The following is a 20,272-nucleotide window of genomic DNA, read 5'->3' as shown; positions in this document are numbered from 1 at the left end:
TCTCTCTCTTAGATGATGGGGGAGGGGAGGAGAAAAAAAAAAAACACCAATATATATGTCTTTAGAATATTCTTTCTCTGTTTATATATAAAGATACTTTACAACAGGGCAGCTTCACACGCTGTACATTAAGGCTTGTATAGAATCTATAAAAAAGTACAAGAGAAGCTCTGATCCCCTCCACTCTGCAGTCCTTCGTACAAACTGGCGGTTCTCCCCGCTCTACTGCGGTCTGTAGACGCTGCGCCCAGAACTCTGGCAGGCGACACTTATCGAAGTCTTCTGAAGACCAGGCGGATTTTTTAATTCTCTCCCTCCTACCCCCCCACCCCCATGCCTCACCAGAGTTCGAGTAGCGCAGGAGTAACGACACCCAATCACTCCTCACACCCCCCCCACCCCCCACTCCCCCGCAACTGTCCAGCACTGCGTTCAACAACCCACCCCTTTAAACAGGAATATCAAATCAAAACATTGAATAAATAATGCGAACACCAGGCCTGGGGAAACGCAGAGACTGAAAACTGTCACTGAACCATGACCAGACTCAATTTGGGGGTTTTTAAGAAAGGACGCATTAAGCAGCTTCCACAGGGAAGCCCCTACAACCGAGCAGGGAACAAGGAAGCCAGATTCTTACATGGGTTCTACTTTTTAAGTAAGGGGCCTGGTATCTCTGCCCCCGATCAGTACTGCCATCGGCCTCCCCCGGTTATTTGCGGGAGGCCAGTGCCAAGCCAGGTCTATGGAGCTGTGGCAAATTAACAGCTCCATTCCTTCCTGGTAAATGTTCTGGAATTTTCAGTATTATTTTTGAAACAATTCTATTTTATCCCCATCCTCCCCCCACCCCTGCCCTCTTTGGGTAATCTATAACCCCCTCTCATGAAGAAACAAACACAGTAGTATAGTGTGTTTACATCCACCTCCCCTCCTGCTTTCCAATTCTTTCACCCAGTTTCCTGCACTGGCTGGTCAGTCCCCCCCCCGCCCTCCACCCCCCAATGTCATCGTCACAATCAAAACAACAGGAAGAACCCATAGAAGGAGAAATAAAATATAATGTACATACAAAAAATATTTTGGGAGGGACTGGTCTGTATTTATCCAGATCTGGCTTGTTTTTGTGTCCATCCTGCACTCAAGATCGAAATTCTGGATACTGCAGATCGACATCCTTTCATGGAAAATCAGTCTTTTTTTTCTTTTTTTTTCCAACGCAGAAGAGAGGACACTGTCCCGAAAGTGTGCCGGGAAGAAGACAAACAAACAATCCTTGCGCATGCACGGAACACGGGACTCGGGAGAAGAACGCGTCAGGTCTGTCCGTTTGTGCTTTTAGCGTCTCATTGGATCTGATCTTTTAAAAAGTTTTCCTAGTTTTTTCCGTCGTCTGGGTGCATTTTGATACATGGAACATCATTGCGTTTGTTCATTATTTCGATGCCATCAGGGCAGTTGTTTTGTGGAACCCCTGGACCCCTGGAGACTTCAGGGGAGGAGCTATTCTGGAGTCTAACACATACATCCCATTTCCACAGTTCCCTCAAATATATATATATATATATATATATATAAAACTGTTTTTGAAATGAATATATATTTCTATCCAGCAAAATCGAGGCCAGTTTATCACCAGAACTGTGTCAGGCCTGAAGCGATACAGTAGTGCAACAAGGATGGCTGATTTCAAACCTCCCCCCCCACCCCCCCCACCCCCCCACATGGATAACAAGGGTGGGCGTGGACAAAAGCCACGGAGGAAGGAAATACAACAAGGAGGAAGTCCGCAGGGAAGACGAGACGCTAGGAAGCACAAGCTGTCCTTGGCCGAGGACGCGTCTCTCCTCGCTTGATCGAACGACAATACTCACAACCATAACAACAATAGTGATGATAATAATAATAATAATAATAATAATAATTATAATTATAATAACGATAATAAATAAAAGAGGTTTGGGAGACTGGAAGGGGTGAGGCATAAAAATCTCCGAAATCTCTTCCTCGGCCCACACGAGCAGTTCGTTTGTCGTCTGTGGTGACTTGCTTACATTTTTGTGTTATCTTTCTGACGGAGGGGTCCCTCATGAGGCCTGTGCAAAAACAACCCCCAAAAAAAGAAAAAGGAAAAAAAAGTGGGTGACGCCGACGACGCCAAGGACGCCGACCACGTCTCCTCTACCCACAACGCCCCGCTGCCTGGCGCTCACACGTGCGTCTGCATCCTCTGCTGCGAGGGGCGCCCGTAGTCCGACTGCTGCGAGGACACGTGGGACGAGGCATAGGAGAAGCGCGAGGAGCTCGACACTTTGCTCGCCTGGTCCGAGTGCTCGTAGGCCTCCACCTTGTCATAGGCCACAGGCTTGACGTAGCTGGTGAAGGCCCGGCCGTAGGTGGCGGGGAGGTAGGCTGAGCCGCCGTAGAGGGGCTCCGGGGGGTACATGCGGTCCATCCGGTCCAGTCGCTCCTGTTGCTGCTGCTGCTGCTCGTAGGCCGTGCGCACCCCCGGGGTCGTGCCGTAGCGCAGGGTGAAGTCATACAGGCGGGGGGGGGCGACGGCGGCAGCAGCGGCGGTGGAGGCCGCAGCTGGGGGGGCAGAGTGGGTGTACAGGGGGCTGGGCGAGGGCAGCTGGGCAGTGGGGTACAGGGACCGGGCGGCGGGCACGTACTCAGAGAAGCCGCTGCGGCCGTGGTGCCGGTCGTCGTGGGCGCGCACGTTGTAGTAGCCGTTGGTGGGGTCCTGGGGGTGGGGAGGGAAGAGGTTGATATTGTTAGATATTGATATAGTAGATTGCTACTGCTATTGCTACAGCTCCTACTACTGGCACAACACTGCTACTGTTATGCTGCTACTATAAGTGCTTCTGTGACCCTGTGACTGCCACTCTGGGTGATGATGATGATGATGATGGAGAGGAAGGTCCCCCTACCTACCTTGATATCGGATCGCTCGTCCTCCTCCTCCTCCAGCAGGTCGCTGTGCTCCGTGCGGGATGTCCCAGGAGACTCGCTGTTGGGCGCCTGGGTGAGAAAACGTGGGGAAACAGATGGATATGGGGGATCAATGCTGAATCGAGGCTCAACAAATACATGCTCATAACTGAATCAATTCTCCAGCAATACTGTGATCAGCAGGGGATCAATACAGGATACAGGATCAATCAAACCTGGAGCAATACTGAATGACTACAGAAGCAGCACTGGGTTCCCCCACAGATTCAGCCAGTTTAAGGAACAGGGCTGGGAATGGGGCGTGGTCTGGAGACAGGAGGGTCTAGAGAGGCCTACCATTGGTTCCTTGACGTCTTCCTCATCCTCATTGGCTCGTGCAGCGTTGTGGTCGCTGTGAACGATCTGCACCCGGATGTCGCTTTTGGAGAGACGCGTGCCTTTCTTCCCTGCGGACAGAGAGAGAGAGAGAGTGAGTGAGGGGTTGAAAGACCATGTCAGTCTCAAAGACAGCTGGCAAACCACACCCTCCTTCCAGGCAGCCTTGGGGTCAGGTTTCCAGCTTGCTCTGGTTTTGTCATCTGCCTGGGAGGAGCTTGTTGGTTTTGAAACCCCCCACACAAATACACTGGTGACCCCTGAACCCTCACCTTTGCCAGAGCTGCGGCAGCACAGTGAGGCCACGGAGATGAGGATGATGAGAAGGACGCAGCCGCCACCCACTGCTGCGCCAATGATCACCACCAGAGGGAGGGCTTCTATAAGAGAGAAATGGAGCAGGCAGGGGAGAGAGAAAGCGGTTAGGAAACAATCACTTTTGTCATCACTGACCATATTATTATAATAATAATAAAAATAATAACAATAGTTTTACTTCTATGTATATTTAATGTGACCAGATATATATATAGAGAGAGAAGAGAGCGAGAGAGAGAGACTATTACTATTATTTTTAATTTCCCTCGCTCCCCTGATTGACATTAATGCCCGGAGGCAGGCAGGGCCCTGACTGTGGGAGGACAGAGACTGGGCCTAATGACCCCTCAGAAGTCTACAACCCAGGGAAAAATACAAATGGCTTTTCTTAAACAGTGTGTGTGCTGGGCCCTGTATGTAACACTGGGCCTGTCACTGCTATTACTCCAATGAACAATCTCAATCTCAATCTCAGCCAGAGCTGCCAGTGGACCGTGGCTGTTTAGCGCTGCAGTGGGCCGCCTACGTGACACCCACTTCCTGTTTGAGGTCCCTGAGGGTCAGGGAATATATATACACTCACATAAAGGATTATTAGGAACACCATACTAATACTGTGTTTGACCCCCTTTCGCCTTCAGAACTGCCTTAATTCTACGTGGCATTGATTCAACAAGGTGCTGAAAGCATTCTTTAGAAATGTTGGCCCATATTGATAGGATAGCATCTTGCAGTTGATGGAGATTTGTGGGATGCACATCCAGGGCACAAAGCTCCCGTTCCACCACATCCCAAAGATGCTCTATTGGGTTGAGATCTGGTGACTGTGGGGGCCAGTTTAGAACAGTGAACTCATTGTCATGTTCAAGAAACCAATTTGAAATGATTCAACCTTTGTGACATGGTGCATTATCCTGCTGGAAGTAGCCATCAGAGGATGGGTACATGGTGGTCATAAAGGGATGGACATGGTCAGAAACAATGCTCAGGTAGGCCGTGGCATTTAAACGATGCCCAATTGGCACTAAGGGGCCTAAAGTGTGCCAAGAAAACATCCCCCACACCATTACACCACCACCACCAGCCTGCACAGTGGTAACAAGGCATGATGGATCCATGTTCTCATTCTGTTTACGCCAAATTCTGACTCTACCATCTGAATGTCTCAACAGAAATCGAGACTCATCAGACCAGGCAACATTTTTCCAGTCTTCAACTGTCCAATTTTGGTGAGCTTGTGCAAATTGTAGCCTCTTTTTCCTATTTGTAGTGGAGATGAGTGGTACCCGGTGGGGTCTTCTGCTGTTGTAGCCCATCTGCCTCAAGGTTGTACGTGTTGTGGCTTCACAAATGCTTTGCTGCATACCTCGGTTGTAACGAGTGGTTATTTCAGTCAAAGTTGCTCTTCTATCAGCTTGAATCAGTCGGCCCATTCTCCTCTGACCTCTAGCATCAACAAGGCATTTTCGCCCACAGGACTGCCGCATACTGGATGTTTTTCCCTTTTCACACCATTCTTTGTAAACCCTAGAAATGGTTGTGTGTGAAAATCCCAGTAACTGAGCAGATTGTGAAATACTCAGACCGGCCCGTCTGGCACCAACAACCATGCCACGCTCAAAATTGCTTAAAGCACCTTTCTTTCCCATTCAGACATTCAGTTTGGAGTTCAGGAGATTGTCTTGACCCTAAATGCATTGAAGCAACTGCCATGTGATTGGTTGATTAGATAATTGCATTAATGAGAAATTGAACAGGTGTTCCTAATAATCCTTTAGGTGAGTGTATATTTGTGGGACTGAAATCCGTAAATACATTAAAAAAACAATCGTCAGTCAATGATTGTTATAATATTATTATTATTATAAATGACTGACTACCAGACTGGACTGTGACTGACTATTACACCACTACACCACTCCGATCGATTGACAGTGCCAGTGGCCACTCACCTTGCTCCTGCAGGGTGATGAGGGCGGTGCCGGAGCCGAAGCGGTTCCAGGCGGTGCAGTTGTATCGGTGGGTGAAGTCGGTGGGCAGCGTCTCCGCCAGCACCAACGAGGACATCACCCCCCGCTCTGTCACCACGGTGACAACTGAGAACCGCCCGTCCGAGCCCCCCCCTAGACTCTGCTCCCCGAACGACCACACCTGAGAGAGAGACAGAGAGAGAGAGGGAGGTTAATACATTGTGTTAACACTGTGACTGGACACTACAGCACAGTAACATTGAGAGAGAGAGAGTTCAGACAAACCAGGAAGGCATCCATATTATATTATTATTGGACTTACAATCTTGTCGGGTGGGGGGCTGCTGGTCACCAGACACTCCAACTTGCCCTTGGTTTTCTTGGCAGCGTGTTGGGTGGCATCAGCTGTGATGATGGGGGGGCCTAGAAAGAGGAAGAGAGAGTCAGAATGCGATGAGGAGTGAGAGAGAAAGAGAAAGAGAGAGAGAGAGAGATAGAGAGGAAACTACGTAGATTGAAAGAACGAGATTAAGAGAGAAAGAGAGAGAGAGAGAGAGAGGGATGCAGAGAGCAGGCAGAGGAGAGCAAACCTGGTGGACAAAATTACTTTGGGAAGGAGGGAAAGAGAATGAGCTGAACAGGGAAGGGTAAAACATGTAATCAGGGCGGCAAGGGAGGGGCCAGTGTGCGGGCGGTAGGGGCTATATTGCTGTTGGCGTACATGCTTACCGTTGACGGTGAGTGTGACTTCCTTCTCTGCAACCCCGATACGGGGCACGATGGCCTTGCACGAGTAGGTGCCAGCGTCATCTTGGGTCACGGCCTTCAGCTGCAGTGTGTTGCCATTGCTCAGCACCTGGGAGTGACACACAGAGACATAGGGGTCAGGAGGGGTTTCTAGTGTGTCTGTTAGGTTACCATACTTCAGTCTCTAACCGCCGACTCCCAGTTAGCCCAACACTAACCTCTATCTCCCTATACCTATCTGTCTATATCTCCTTCTCCCTCTCCCTCTCCCTCTCTCCCCTCAGCCCCGCTTCTCTCCCCCTCAGTGCTCTGACACTCACCACACTGGAGCCCACTTTGGTCCAGGCCAGGGTGAGAGGGGGATTGCCGGTCCAGGAGCAGGTGAAGGCCGCGTCCATCCCCACGTCCACTGAGAGCGGCCGGGGCTCTGACAGCAGCCTGGGTCCAACTGCATCGGTCAACAAAGAGCACAGGGTCAGTGTGGGGTCAATACAGGATCAATATGGGTGAGTACTTAACGATAGCCGTTTCAATACACCATCATTACAATCAACACAAGATCAAAAATAGTGGGCAGTACACGCTAGGTGCACACAGGCTCAAACTGTTAATGCCACACACTGGCACAGACGCACCCACACACTCAGCCCAACAATAACTGCACACGATCAGCACACGCCTAGGAAACTCACACTGCACGTCCACTAGGGTGCTGACGTTGGTGCTGCCCACAGAGTTGGACACCTCGCAGGACACAGGGTCAGTGAAGTAGGAGGGGTCCACGGTCACCTCCAGGCTGTCCCCATTGGCCTCTGAGATGGGCAGCCCACCCTTCGCCCACCTGAGGCAGAGAGAGAGAAAGAGAGAGAGAGAGAGAGACAAAGTCAGCCAGGGAGAGAAGGAGGGGGTGAGCGAGAGAGAGAGTAAGAGGGAGAGAAATAGACAAGGTCAGCAAGGGAGAGAAGGAGGGGCAGGAGAGTAAGAGGGGGGGAGAGGTGAGAGAGAGAGAGAGAGAGAGAGAGAGAGGAGGGAGTGGATAGAGGGCACAAGCAAAAGAGAGAAGAGCAGACCGGCAGAGAGAGGAGGGAGAGAGAAAGAGCTGGACAGAATGTAAGAGAACGAGAAAGAGAAGAACAAAGAGGGGGGAGTGTGTTTTCCCATGATCCCATGGGGCGGGCAGCTCACCTGTATCCGGTGATGTCGGGGTTGGCAGAAGCTGAGCAGAGAAACAGGACCTTGGACCCTTCCATCACTGTCTGGGGCTGCACAGACAGGGTGACCGATGGGGGGTCTGTAACACACACAGCACACAGGTCAGAGCAGGTAAGATCGGGTGCATCACGTTCGTCTCTTCTGGCGGGCACTTGTTGATGACATCACTGTGGTGCCCACATTAAAGACCATAGTTCATAGTTTTAGATCTAGTGTGCATGTGTGTGAGTGTGTCACATTCTCTTTGGGTGTGAGTGTGTGTCTGTGTGTACATGTGTGAAAGAGAAGACAAAATGACCGAGATGTCAGGGGACAGGGGAGGCTGGGGGACACTCACGCTGGACATTGAGGGTCACGGAGGTCTGCTTCCCGGCGGGGGCGGCCGGGTTGGTGACCCGGCAGGTGTAGGTACGCCCCGAGTCCCTGTCGTCCGGGGTCACGGGCAACACGCTCAGAGCCAGCTCCCTCTTTCCATCGTCCATCAGCGTCTGCAGAGAGAGAGAAGGGGGAGGGAGAGTGAGTACAGAAAGAGACATTGCCACTGTCTCAACTCACACGGTTGTGTGAGCATAAGTACGCCCCAGTTGTGACTTAGACATCAGGCCGGAGAGAGAGAACATGAGATGGAGCGTGAGAGGGTGAGATGGAGGAAGAGAGAGAGATTGGGGAAGAGAGAGAGGGGGTGGTGGGTGCCTGAATTAAGGAGAGGGTGTGTGTCGCTTTCTGTCGCCCCCTGCTGTGTACCTTGCTGTAGATGGCCGAGTCCTGCAGCTCCCCGTCCCTGTACCAGGTGATTTGGGCGGCTGGCTTGGCTCCGGGGGCGCGGCAGGTCAGGTTGTAGGGAGTGAGGGCCTTCAGCCTCACTATGGGGCCGCCCTCCACCACGGGGTCACCTGGGGGCACTGTGGAGCACAGACACAGGTGAGTGAGCGCCCAATACAGACACTGTAACTGCTGCCACTTCTCCTGCACCTAAAACTGCAGAACACAAGCACTGCTAATGCTACTGACTCTCCTGCTGCTACTGGCACCACTGTGATCACTGACGGGACACAATTCAGGACCCTAATCAAGCTTCATTGTGGTGGGCTTGCAATGACTAGAGTCAGCCGCCAGGTGTCAGTCGCGCTCTGCCGATTTTGTCTATTATTTACTTTGTACTCCCCCCCCCCGCCACACACAAACGTCTCTCTGAGGAAGCGGACTCTGTGTGGTGATGAGCAGTGATGGAACATGCAGACCGCTCACATCGCGTTAGTGTAACGGCGGGGCCCCGGCACTTGACAGATTCGTGATTCAGTGCACAATGTGCTAACTCTGCAGAGAGCGGGGCTGAATTCGGTGTCCAGGCTCTACTAGTGTGTGGACGCAACCCAGAGTCGAACGGGTTCAAACATCCTGTGTTAAAGGCCTACGCATGTATTTGTTATTTGACCTGCACAGGGAAGCAGGCAAGTAAAGGATCTCGTTGCGAATGGGAAGCTTAATTGTCATCTGTTTGTTTGTTTGGTTGTGTTTATTCAGAGGAAATCACAATTATTATTGTTTTATTTTACACCCCCTCCCTCCCTCCCTGTTAGTCTGGAAGCTTTTGATGGTATAATGAGGTTAGCCCACGAGATTTAAGCTACAAATGGACAGTTCAAGGCACTTAAAACGGGACTGTGGTCTCTGTGCTGAGCCACAAACAGCATAATCTGCTGCAACGCGATGCCAAACTGCAGAGGTTACGTAATTCATGATCTTAGGTTTTGTTTTTAAATTGTATTTTGTAAATATAGCCATTTGTTGTTTAAATACTGATACGGCGATGATGTTTAAGCATGTAGCTGGCCCACGTTATGGATTTGCCGGCCAGTTTACAAGGCAGACTCTGACCTCAGCCATTCTAATAGGAGCTGATAACTTTCTACCACACTTGGTGCGGTTTTGTGTTCTCTTGTTAGCTCAACTATGCCCCCCCTCACTGTCTTCAAACGCACTTGATTGAATTATTCGCTCAATAGGGCATGTTTTTTGCACAAACCGACGGCTTTCACAGTTGATTGACAACAAGAAAGATGATTCAATTCAATCCACGCTCTTTCGCCCGCGCTCTTCATTGTCCCTGTAGCAAAAACCACAGGGGCCCACTGAGGCACAGCAGAATGGAGACCCAAACGCGCTGAACTGGGCCGGACTTCACTCTGCGATACAGAACCACGTTCGCAAGGCAGCTTCTCGGCTCCATCTACCTTTGAGGACACTGCGATGGCCCGGAGTGAAGTGTTACATGTGTCCCAATTAATGCAATGAGTTGTGTGATTAAGTAATTGAGCACTCAGAGCCTGGAGAACAACCAGAGGAGCCCGAATTTGTCAATTTGTCAATCCTGGGGCTATCCACTCATTTAGATTTAGAAAAATGATGCATAGGAAGACACTAAATCTATAGATGTTTTAAGCTCCTTTAGGCATTACTCATAAAACGACGAAGCTGTGAAATTTGTAAGATATTTCACACTGCTTGTTTGATAACCCAAACACAGATCTCGATTTCAGTTTGGCGGGAAACCCATCGCTTTCGTGGGCGTGGCCTGTGGCGGGTGGGGCTGCGGCTCTTACCGAGCACGGTGAGTTTAGCGCGGTGCGACCGCAGCGCCGCCTGCGTGGCCTGGCACTCGTACACCGCGTCGTCCGCCAGCTCCGCAGCGTCGACCTGCAGGCTGTGCTCTCCCGACAGCGCGTCGCCCATGATGGAGTACCGCGTCCAACCTGTAGGGGGCGACAGAGCTCATCTTCAGAATAGAGGACCAAAACACACCGATCGGGGCAAATACATTCTTATTAGTGCTGATGTCTTTGGTTGCTACCCCGTCTCCCACCTGTGTGATCAGTTTCACGTTAATCAGACGCACTACTATACTGCACCCCAATGCAGGTTTAATGAGAATCCGACCGGTGACCCGCTTACCTGGTAGATCTCTCTCCCCGCCCAAGGCCAGCCCATCCTTGGTCCATTGAACCATCCCTCGGTAGCCCACGATCACGCAGGGCAGGGTCACGGACTGGCCGGACACCACAACCTGATCCTGGGGTTGCTGGGAGAAGTAGGCTGCTTTGGCTATAGTAAGAAAACAAGAGACAGTGAGTTGGGGGGGCGCACGTTAGAAAGGGGTTGAATAAAATAATAATAATACAAACAACAACAACAACAACAATAATAATAATAATAGTTATCTGTACGGGGTATGTGTTAGTCCGCATCCCAGTGTTGCTAGATACGTATCCCGCTGGAATTGACACTACTACTACACAATGCAAGGGATATGGCAAACGCTGGTAAAAAGCTGTTATCCGTATTGAGATTGAGACAGGGTGAAAGAATGAAAGGGGGGGGGGTCTTTTCAAAGACAGCATAAAAAAGCCTTCACTCGCTTTCTCTCTCTCTCTCTCCATCATTCTTTCTTTATTTGCAGTTAAAGAGGGGGGTAAATAAAAGATAAAGACAGGTCTATTCAACCAACACTGCCCCCCTCCCCCCGGAATAATTCCCGAAAGAGAGGGAGAAGGGCGCTTAAACAGAGCGTGTTAGCAGGGGGGGGGGGCACCCTCACACAGAATCTGTTTAAAAAAGGGAACATACGGCGCCCAGAGACTCTCTATTGTCCGCCAGTCCCTCTCTGTAACAGCCCTCTTCATTTCCAATCAATCCCTGTTAAATGCGTGTTTAATAGCTTTTCAATAGACGCCTTTTCCCCGGGGAGAGGGAGAGAAAGAAAGAAAGAAAGAAAGAAAGAAAGAAAGAAAGAAAGAAAGAAAGGAGACGAAGCCGGAGAGAGAGAGAGAGAGAGAGAGAGAGAGAGAGAGAGAGAGAGAGGGAGGAAGGAAAGGGAAGCAGGATTTGCCTCTCTTTTGAAAAGGTGCTCTATTGAAAAGGGGGATTCCGTGATTCAAGATGTTTTTTTGTCCGCAGTCAATTATACACTTCATTTGGGGAGCACCTCTCTCTCTTTCTCTCTCCCTCCCCCTCTCTCTCAGCGGCCGGCGGAGGAACGTGGAAAGTCAAACTCTCATCCTACTTTAACCAAAAAAGCCCCCCCTCTCTCTCTTTCACACACACACACACACACACACACACACACACACACACACACACATTTTATTTTATTTCATTTTATTCTTCCTGTAGTTTTCATGCTCTTCAAGTTTGGCATTTCCCCCAGGCTAGCGTCAAAAACAGTGGAGTGCCTTACTTAAGATAGCACGTTTATTTACTCGTTTGTTTGTTTCAGTATTGTTGTTTTACGCCTAAAGTGTATTTAGACAAGCGAGGACTAGGCAAAGAGTTTACTTTGCTTTGTGGAATTAAAATCCTTTGATCGAGTCGTTTATTTTAATAGACCAGTAATCACCCTCACATTTTAAGGGAACATATAATAAAATAATAATTCAAAAATCTGTGCCGTCCTTATTGTATTGTTTTTTCTGGGTAGTGGAAGGAATTTGTTCGCTTGACTTATAAGATAATGATTTGACACCATCAGTAATTCAGTGCACTTGAATTCTCATTGCAAACCCTTAAAAGAAGGGAAAAACTTTAACAAAGCTAATGAGTCATAAGAAAGCATTCTAGTTCGTCTTTGCTGAATTAGTCAATTCTTTGACGGTATTTTAGCAGCTTAATTATATGAATAATTTTAATGTAATCTCTTAAAAAAAAAGACTTTTTTTCTTCTTCTTCTTTTTCTTCAGAATCCGAGAAATATCCGTAACCAAGCCGTTTTGGCATTGACGAAATACCTTGTCATTCTCCCTTTCAGTGTTGGGGCGATCAGTCTTTTTAAGTCGGTAATCACGGAGAAAAAAAAATAGACGCATAAACCAAAACAAACGAAAAGAAAGGGGGGGGGGGCGATTTGGGGGAAAAAACACCATCATGGTATTTATTAGTGTTATTTTGTTTTAAAATTAGGGGTCTGTGCTGCACTGTTTGTGTGTTAATAAATCCGCAAACCTGATCTCATACTATGCTATTCTAATCAACAAGGTCAAAACCGACTTGGCGGGCCGTTGTTTAATCCGGATTTCTGAAGTGGAATATCATTTCACGGTCCTGTACATGCTAAAATAGGCCAAGAGACTTGCCTTTGATACATACACAACTCTGACTCGCTGAATGTGATCTCGAAAGTTAAGTGCAGTACAGAACGGCGCAGGCCAGCAGGCTGGCTGGCTGTACAGATTGCAAACGGTATTAAAGCAGGTCTTTAGTGCTGGGCCGCTGGGCCATCTGTATTGTGTCGGTTTTAGCATTGGACCCAGTGTGTGTGTCGCTGGGATGCAGAATGAGAGCGCCAGATGTTTGCAATGAGCTGGTTGTGCGCAGAGCCCGTGATGGACAGTAGAGGATAGAGGGAGAATTAATGACATTATAGCGAGAAGGAAAAACAGATCAAACAAAACAAACCACAACGGAAATGTTGCAGCCCAGCTCCCTAACCGCTGAGCTCGTCAACACACACTGTGACACTGAGCCACTGCACACACACTGACACTGAGCTACTGAACACACTGCCGTTCAGCACTGTGGCTTTGAGCTACAACCCTGGAACAAACACTGCTCTCCTGTTTTTGCTCCCCTGACCCACAGACCTGATCTCTTAGCACTGCCACCTATTACTCGGCCAGACGAATATCATTTAAATCAAGAAATGGACAGTTCTCCAATCAACAAAACAAAACAACTTTCATTTCCTTTACGATGAGTTTTCTTGTATTTTGAATGAAATTTGTGATTCCCCCACCCAAAACAACAATAATAATCTACAGAATATGCAATATACAAGCTACAGAACTCCCCAACCCCCGCCCCCTTCTAGCCTATGAGTCTCGCTCAGTGTCTATGCTAATGTTCGATAAGAGCTGTGAAATTTAAACTGGCACTAGGGATGGAGTGGGGGGTACTGTATATCCCTCAGAACAGATTTATATCCTTTTGCTTTGTGTTCTTTAAAAAAACATATTACTGTGCAAGTCATTGTGTGTCAATGAGCGCTTGTGCCAGTCAGTGTGTGCCAGTTGGTCAGTCAGTCAGTGTGTGTGTCGGTTGGTCAGTCAGTCAGTGTGTGTGCCGGTTGGTCAGTCAATCAATGTGTGTGCTAGTTGGTCAGTCAGTCAGTGTGTGTGTCGGTTGGTCAGTCAGTCAGTGTGTGTGCCGGTTGGTCAGTCAGTCAGTGTGTGTGCCGGTTGGTCAGTCAGTCAGTGTGTGTGCCAAGTTGGTCAGTCAATGTAAGTCAGCATATGTGCCGGTAAGTCAGTGTGTGCTGGTCAGTCAGTGTGTGCGCTGGTTGGTCATATATATGCCAGTATTTGTCTGTGTGCGCGAGCGCCAGTGCCAGGGCCAGTGCACCGGCGTGTATTCTGCATTCATCTCCAAAACCTGCTCTCACCATCTCCACACAATGCAGCCCCCATTGAAAGAGGATAATCCTTGTAACGTGAGTTCTCCAGGAATTCTAGGGGGGGATTACGTGCTCTTTATCCTGCCTCCAAAACAAAAACATCTGCACACACACACACACTCTGAATCGGCCCTCCACTGTTTTGGGAAAGATAAAGTCAAGTGGGCCACTATCATTCTGTGCTGATATTTTTTCTTCCCCCCCCTCTCTCCCCAGTCCCGATCGCTCCATTTTCCTTTTGTCTTTTTTCTTTTTGAACATTCCTTCTCCCCCTCCTCCTCCTCCTTCTCTTCTTTTTTTCTCCCTGTCTCCTTTTTTCCCTTTGTTTCTAAATTGCGGCCTAACTGCTTTTTAAGAGCTGTTTTCCTCGCTTTTAATCCTCCCAGACAGGCCTTTCAGCATTGTGTAAGCTTTTACTGACTGAGACCTTTATTGAAAAAAAGTCACCCCGAACACTTTCTCTCTCTCTCTCTCTCTCTCTCTCTCTCTCTCCCTCTCTCCTTCTCTTCCTCCATCCTGCTAAACAACCCTACCGCACACACAGACAGACACTCAAACACACTCACACACTCACCTCTCTCTCTTTATTTCTGTTCTATCACATACAGTCTCAATCAGCCATGAAAGCTCAAAATCAATGCTGGGAGCTCTTCAAAGTTATAGAAAGTGACTGCCAGAGATCTGTGCTTTTCTCTGCAGCATCTACAGAGCTGCCTGGTCCTCTGGGAGAAGAACTGGAGCACTTTCTGTACCCATGATAAAATCCCAGGTGTTTTATTACATTTTTTATATTTATATTTTTATATATAAAGCGCCCCCTCCTCCCTATTTGCAGGTGATTCACTCATGAACAAAGTAGAAAGTAGAAAAGAATATTGGTTAGAGAGAGGGAGAGAGATCACAATTTAACTATATAAATATATACAGGGCTTTTTTATGTATTGGATTGTTTGTTTATTATTAATCATCAAAGCATTTCAGTTACACATAAAGCTAATGAGCTCATTCTCCCTCTTTCTCTCTCTCTCCTACCCTTCCCTCACTCCCCTGGTCCCTCTGTCTCCCTGCCCCTGTGTCCCTGTTTCTCTCAGTCCCTCTCCAGCTTCCTATGCTTCTGCATGCACTTTGCCACGTTGGGCGATTTTATTAATGTATTCATTTATCTGTATTTGTTTGTTTTCTCCATGCAGTTCCTGTGTCGTGATGTAATCTGGAGCCCTGTGACGTCACGTGAGTGCTCGTGTCATATGGTGCAATGCCCTGAATGATAACATCACCCTCCTGTAAACCTCCTCCGGTTACAATTGCTTTATGGTGTCTCGCAAATTACTTTTGGCTAATATTACTACTATCTCTACTATTACTACTATGACTTTTACTACTCCTATGAACCTCTACTACTACTATGACTGCTGCGGTTAGAATTACTTCTGTTATTATGACTTCTGCTGTGGGATTACCACTATTACCACTATTATTATTGTTACTACTACAGAACTAATAATACTGCTACTTATTACTGTTGCTTATAGCAAATTAAGTACTACTATTAACAACATATGTCTATGTTATTACACCTGGTATTACTACTATGGAATAATAATGATAATAATAATACATATTTTGTAGTGTGGAGTTGCAGATGTGCTATAACTGAGTTATACAAGACTATCAGCAAAATAAACAAAGATAAAGGAAGAAGGAAAGTAGGAGAAATAAACTGCAAGAATGGAGTGAAGGAGTCAGCAGAGATAGGAGAGAGGAGGAGTGGGGGGGGGTAAATGAGAGAGCGCTGACTCCCCTGTCATCCACGACTGAGATCCCTGACAGCTTGTTTAACAAATAAAGAATAGGAAGTCGGGGGGAAAAATGTGTCTGTGTGAGTGTGTGAGTGTGTGTGTGAGAGAGAGAGAGTGTGTGTGTGTCTGTGAGTGTCTATGAGTGTGTGGGTGTCTGCGTGTGTGTGTGTGTGTGTGTGTGTGTGTGTGTGTGTGTGTGTGTGTGTGTGTGTGTGTGTGTGGCGGAAGCCTTCTTCTCTGCATCACACTGCTGTCAATAGCTGTCAGCCCAGATGTCAGGCCCCTGTCCTGTGTCATATCACCACCCCCCACCCACCCCCCCTGCCTCACCCACTGTACAGCAAGCTGAAGTGGCATTGATTAGTGCCTGAGAGTCAGGCATTCCCACTCAGAGCAAAGACATATGCTTGATGTGGGGCAGGCATCTTTCATGTGCCCACACTGGCCCCCTTGCTTGCTATATTTAAAAGACAGGAGGTATGTGAGATTGCAAAAATATGTTGTAGACGTTAATCTCCCACAAGCTAGAAAAATAAATATGTGGCTGACAGATTGTTCTCCACACATTCGTTTGAGTCGAGACCCCCCGACCCCCCCCTCCCTCTCCATCACCTCTCCATGTCCTAACTCTCCTCTCTCAGCCCAGCGTGGGAAGGAGGTGACTGACTTTGCTCTCTCCACAGAGAGCTCAGAAGCAGTCGTCCATAGCGATACAGACTCTTACCCCCCCACACACACTCACAAACACACACACACTTCTCTCTGTGTATTGACAAGATGCTGCTTGACCCAGTGCTGTCATCTTCGCCCGTCTCCCGCCCCCGGTCTCTCTCTCCTGCTGCTCTCTAGATTTTCTTTTGATCTAGAGAGCAATTGTCTGCCCGTTGACCAGTTTGCCTGTCTGTCTGTCTGCCCACCACACATATGTGTTAGTATGTGTGTGCCTGTGGGTGCATGTACACACACACACACACACACACAGCCTCACACTCACACTCAGACACACACACACACACACACACACACACACATATGAATAAATCTTAACTAATATCTGGGACGTGTGGAATCCCCTGTTGTTGCAATGAGGGAGAAACTAACAATAAAACAATTATATATATAGTAAAAACAACAACAATGGTAATCATAATAATAATAACTAAAAACAACAACCGCTACAGTGAGCGACAGTGCTCCCTCTCGCAGGGTAAGAAAGAAAAACAAAGGAATCCTCCGCTTACTGCACGCCACTGGGACGCTGGCTAAATGCCCATGGGTGTCAATTAATTGAGGCTGGGGATTTGAGGCCTACACTTCCTAATTGAGCCCTGCAGAGACCCCTGTGGCTCCAGCGAGAAAGGAAGCGAATGCATTTCTTAATTAATACTGCACTGTTTTTTTCTCTTAATTTAATGAGGATAGTAGCACTGTAGATGAGTGCATCTAATTAATGGCATGACTGGTCTGTGCTGTAGTTCAGAGTAGCTGGATGTGGTGGGGAGATATTAAGACTATTTATTGTGTTTGTGGGGGGGGGTTGTGAGAAGAATTTTCACCAATGTGTTAATGACATTAGTTTTGTCTTTTTCTTTCTGTCTTTCATTCTACCACCTTTCTTTAAGTTTCCTTCAGACCCCTCTTCTCTCTCCTGCCCTGCATGTTCCTCCTCTCTTCCCCCGGTCACCTCTCCTGTTCTTGTCTATCTGTTCTTCTGTTTTCTTGTCCTTCACACTTTCTTCCACCTTTCTCTTATCTCCCTCTCATCCTTTGCTTCTCCCTCCCTCCCCCTCTATTTTTTAATCAATGCCTGCATTCAGAATAACCCCCCCCCACACACACACTGCAATTAAATACATGATTATGAAAAGAAAAATGTTAATCGCATTTCTCCTGGACTTTTATTTTTCTCTTTTTAAACAACAAAACAAATCAAACAAAAACCTGATGAGTCAGAACTTTTAAGACAAGAAAATAAAAAAAGATGGAGTTGGGTACTTAATAGGCTCAATAGATTCTGCATTGTGTTTCAGGGGGAGAAAATGGGGAGAGCGAGAGAGAGGGAAGCAGAGAAAGAATCATTCCCTGTGCCTTCCCTCCTTTCCTTTGTGCTGATTAGCAGTGAAACGTAATTAGACTGAACTGTTAAGTCAGGGATTTTTTCTTTTTCCAGATTGAACACCCCTGTCCACTTCCTCTTGTGCAGAGAAAAGACACGCACTCGCACACACTCACAAAGAAAACAGCCTGTGATTAATGAATAAATGATTAACGAGAGAGCTAATTAATCAATTAATAATTAAGCGGGCGCGCCAAAACACGAGAGAGAGTGTGATGGGGGGGGGGGTTAAGGCATTGTGTTGAATTTTAAATGGACAGGAAGGCTGAGGAGTGAATGTGGGCTCTTTCAAAAGTCAATGCTCGAGCTGTTGCATCCATAGCACTCCATTAACAGCACAATAGCACAGCACAGCACACTACAGTATGGTACAGCACAGTCCATTACAGCACAACACATGCGCACTAGAGCACAGCACCATATCCTACAGTACAGCACATCATGGTACAGTATACCACAGTACAATATGGTACAACACAATACAGTTCCCTGAAACACTGGCTGTGGCCTCTATCCCTCTCTTCTTCTCTCTCCCTCTCTCTCTCTCTCTCAACTCTGTGTCATTGTCAGTCTGGCTGGGTGGAATCCATTGGGTTTGAATGGGTCATTGTGTTGCCTTTGACTCCCAGGCCCCCCCAGACATATGGTGTCTGTGATTGAGGCCATCCCCCTACTCTCCCCCCTGAAAAGAGTTGTGGGGGCCGGGTTATTGACCCTGCCTCCCCTCTTAACACCTAGCCAGGCTGTCTTGGGCTTGTGGCTTGAAGCACTTAATCAATTCATTGTGATGGAGGAGTGGGTGTAGTGGGGGCCTGTGACCCTCAACTGTAAACAAGCTCGCTCGTGCGCACGCACGCGCACACACACACACACACGCATACTCAACACAGTCAAAACACACTCACACTCATTCACTCATCCACACACACAGAATAAAATGCCATTAGTACAAAAATATAGCGCCCCCCCTTCTACTCAAGCTCTAATAACAATCAGCAGAGAGTAAAGGGTCTCCAGCCCTGGTCCTGCAGAGACACAGTAGAGTACAGCAGGGTCTCCAGCCCTGGTACTGGAGAGACACAGTACAGTACAGCAGGGTCTCCTGCCCTGGTCCTGCAGAGACACAGTAGAGTACAGCAGGGTCTCCAGCCCTGGTACTGGAGAGACACAGTAGATTACAGCAGGGTCTCCAGCCCTGGTACTGGAGAGACACAGTACAGCACAGTACAGCAGGGTCTCCAGCCCTGGTCCTGCAGAGACACAGTAGAGTACAGTACAGCAGGGTCTCCAGCCCTGGGCCTGCTACAGAGCCTCAGTAAATTGCAGCAGTTTATAGACTGAAAGCTCAATCTGGAACACACACCTGGCTACCCCTTCAGTCCCCCCCAACACCGGATTTCCTTTAATTGAACTTAGTGGCTGAACTGGGCTCACTGAAGCGAGCAATGAACTGACACATGCTTCCCAGTCTGTAGAAATCAATTGGTCTAGCCAGCTGTCTGTAATGGAGTATGTCTCTCCAGACCAATTATTTGCCCATCTACCTACCTACATAGTACCTGTCTGTCTGTGTGTCTGTGTGTCTGTAAGTGTGTGTGTGTGTGTGTGGTGGACAGTGTTTTTTAAACCGTACGTCCACTACAGCACGGACTGCTCTGAGCTCCCTGACCCACAGGGGGCGCTCTGACAATCTAAGGCACCTGGAGACGGATCACACAGGCTGATCAGAGAGAGAAAGAGAGGGATGCTGAAAGAGGGTAAGAGTGAGTGACTGGAAGGAGTGACAGACAGGGAGATGGAGGGAAGGGAGCAGAGAAAGAGAGAGCGAGAGATGGAGACAGAGAAGGACATGGAGAGAGAAAGAGATGGATACTTTTTCAGACACTCTTCTGCCTCTCTTCCCTCCACAGTGTGTATTCAGTCACGGCACTTCAGATGTGTATTTTGCACATCTGTCTCTCTTGTGCCACGTCCTCTCCCTCTCTTGCTGATTCCTTCAGCTGCACCTCCCCCCCCCCACACACACGTCTTGAGCTCCTGGTCTTTACTTCTCAATCACTGGCTTTAGAGGAGGGTCAGGGGTGGAGGGGGCTGTTTGTTGTTATAAATCTTAATTAAAGTAGACAGACCCCCCCTTCAGGAAAGACTGAGAAGCTTAGAACAATCAAGCGATAGGATTAAGAAGCGAAAGAAAGAAAATGAAAGAGAAAGGAGAGAGGGAGAGTGACAGACAGAGAGAGTGGGAGAGAAAGTGAGAGAGAAAGACTGACAGAGAGAGAGACAGAGAGTGAGTGAGTGAGTGAGTGACAGAGACTGAGAGAGACAGTCTTGGAGTGTT

General features: G+C 48.1%; 1 protein-coding gene across 1 annotated transcript in view; it reads right to left on the bottom strand.

The window, feature by feature from the left end:
* Nucleotides 1–416: 416 nt before the first annotated feature.
* The window catches only part of kirrel3l (kirre like nephrin family adhesion molecule 3, like), a 34,577-nt gene continuing 14,721 nt past the window's right edge, over nucleotides 417–20,272 (bottom strand). Inside the window, exons 2-15 of the mRNA XM_066719235.1 lie at nucleotides 10,530–10,679; nucleotides 10,181–10,330; nucleotides 8,322–8,479; nucleotides 7,915–8,065; nucleotides 7,551–7,656; nucleotides 7,058–7,206; nucleotides 6,686–6,813; nucleotides 6,348–6,474; nucleotides 5,941–6,041; nucleotides 5,601–5,799; nucleotides 3,603–3,710; nucleotides 3,292–3,401; nucleotides 2,938–3,024; nucleotides 417–2,743 (exon numbers count right to left, since the gene is read on the bottom strand). Coding sequence (XP_066575332.1) covers nucleotides 2,210–2,743; nucleotides 2,938–3,024; nucleotides 3,292–3,401; nucleotides 3,603–3,710; nucleotides 5,601–5,799; nucleotides 5,941–6,041; nucleotides 6,348–6,474; nucleotides 6,686–6,813; nucleotides 7,058–7,206; nucleotides 7,551–7,656; nucleotides 7,915–8,065; nucleotides 8,322–8,479; nucleotides 10,181–10,330; nucleotides 10,530–10,679 — 2,258 coding nt within the window. The 3' untranslated portion in view covers nucleotides 417–2,209. The remainder of the gene's footprint in view (nucleotides 2,744–2,937; nucleotides 3,025–3,291; nucleotides 3,402–3,602; nucleotides 3,711–5,600; nucleotides 5,800–5,940; nucleotides 6,042–6,347; nucleotides 6,475–6,685; nucleotides 6,814–7,057; nucleotides 7,207–7,550; nucleotides 7,657–7,914; nucleotides 8,066–8,321; nucleotides 8,480–10,180; nucleotides 10,331–10,529; nucleotides 10,680–20,272) is intronic.

The sequence above is a fragment of the Amia ocellicauda genome, chromosome 12 (genome assembly GCF_036373705.1).
Source record: "Amia ocellicauda isolate fAmiCal2 chromosome 12, fAmiCal2.hap1, whole genome shotgun sequence".
Lineage (NCBI taxonomy): Eukaryota > Metazoa > Chordata > Actinopteri > Amiiformes > Amiidae > Amia > Amia ocellicauda.
Note: the sequence above shows the minus strand (reverse complement) of the source record. Positions and strands in the feature narration are given on the sequence as shown.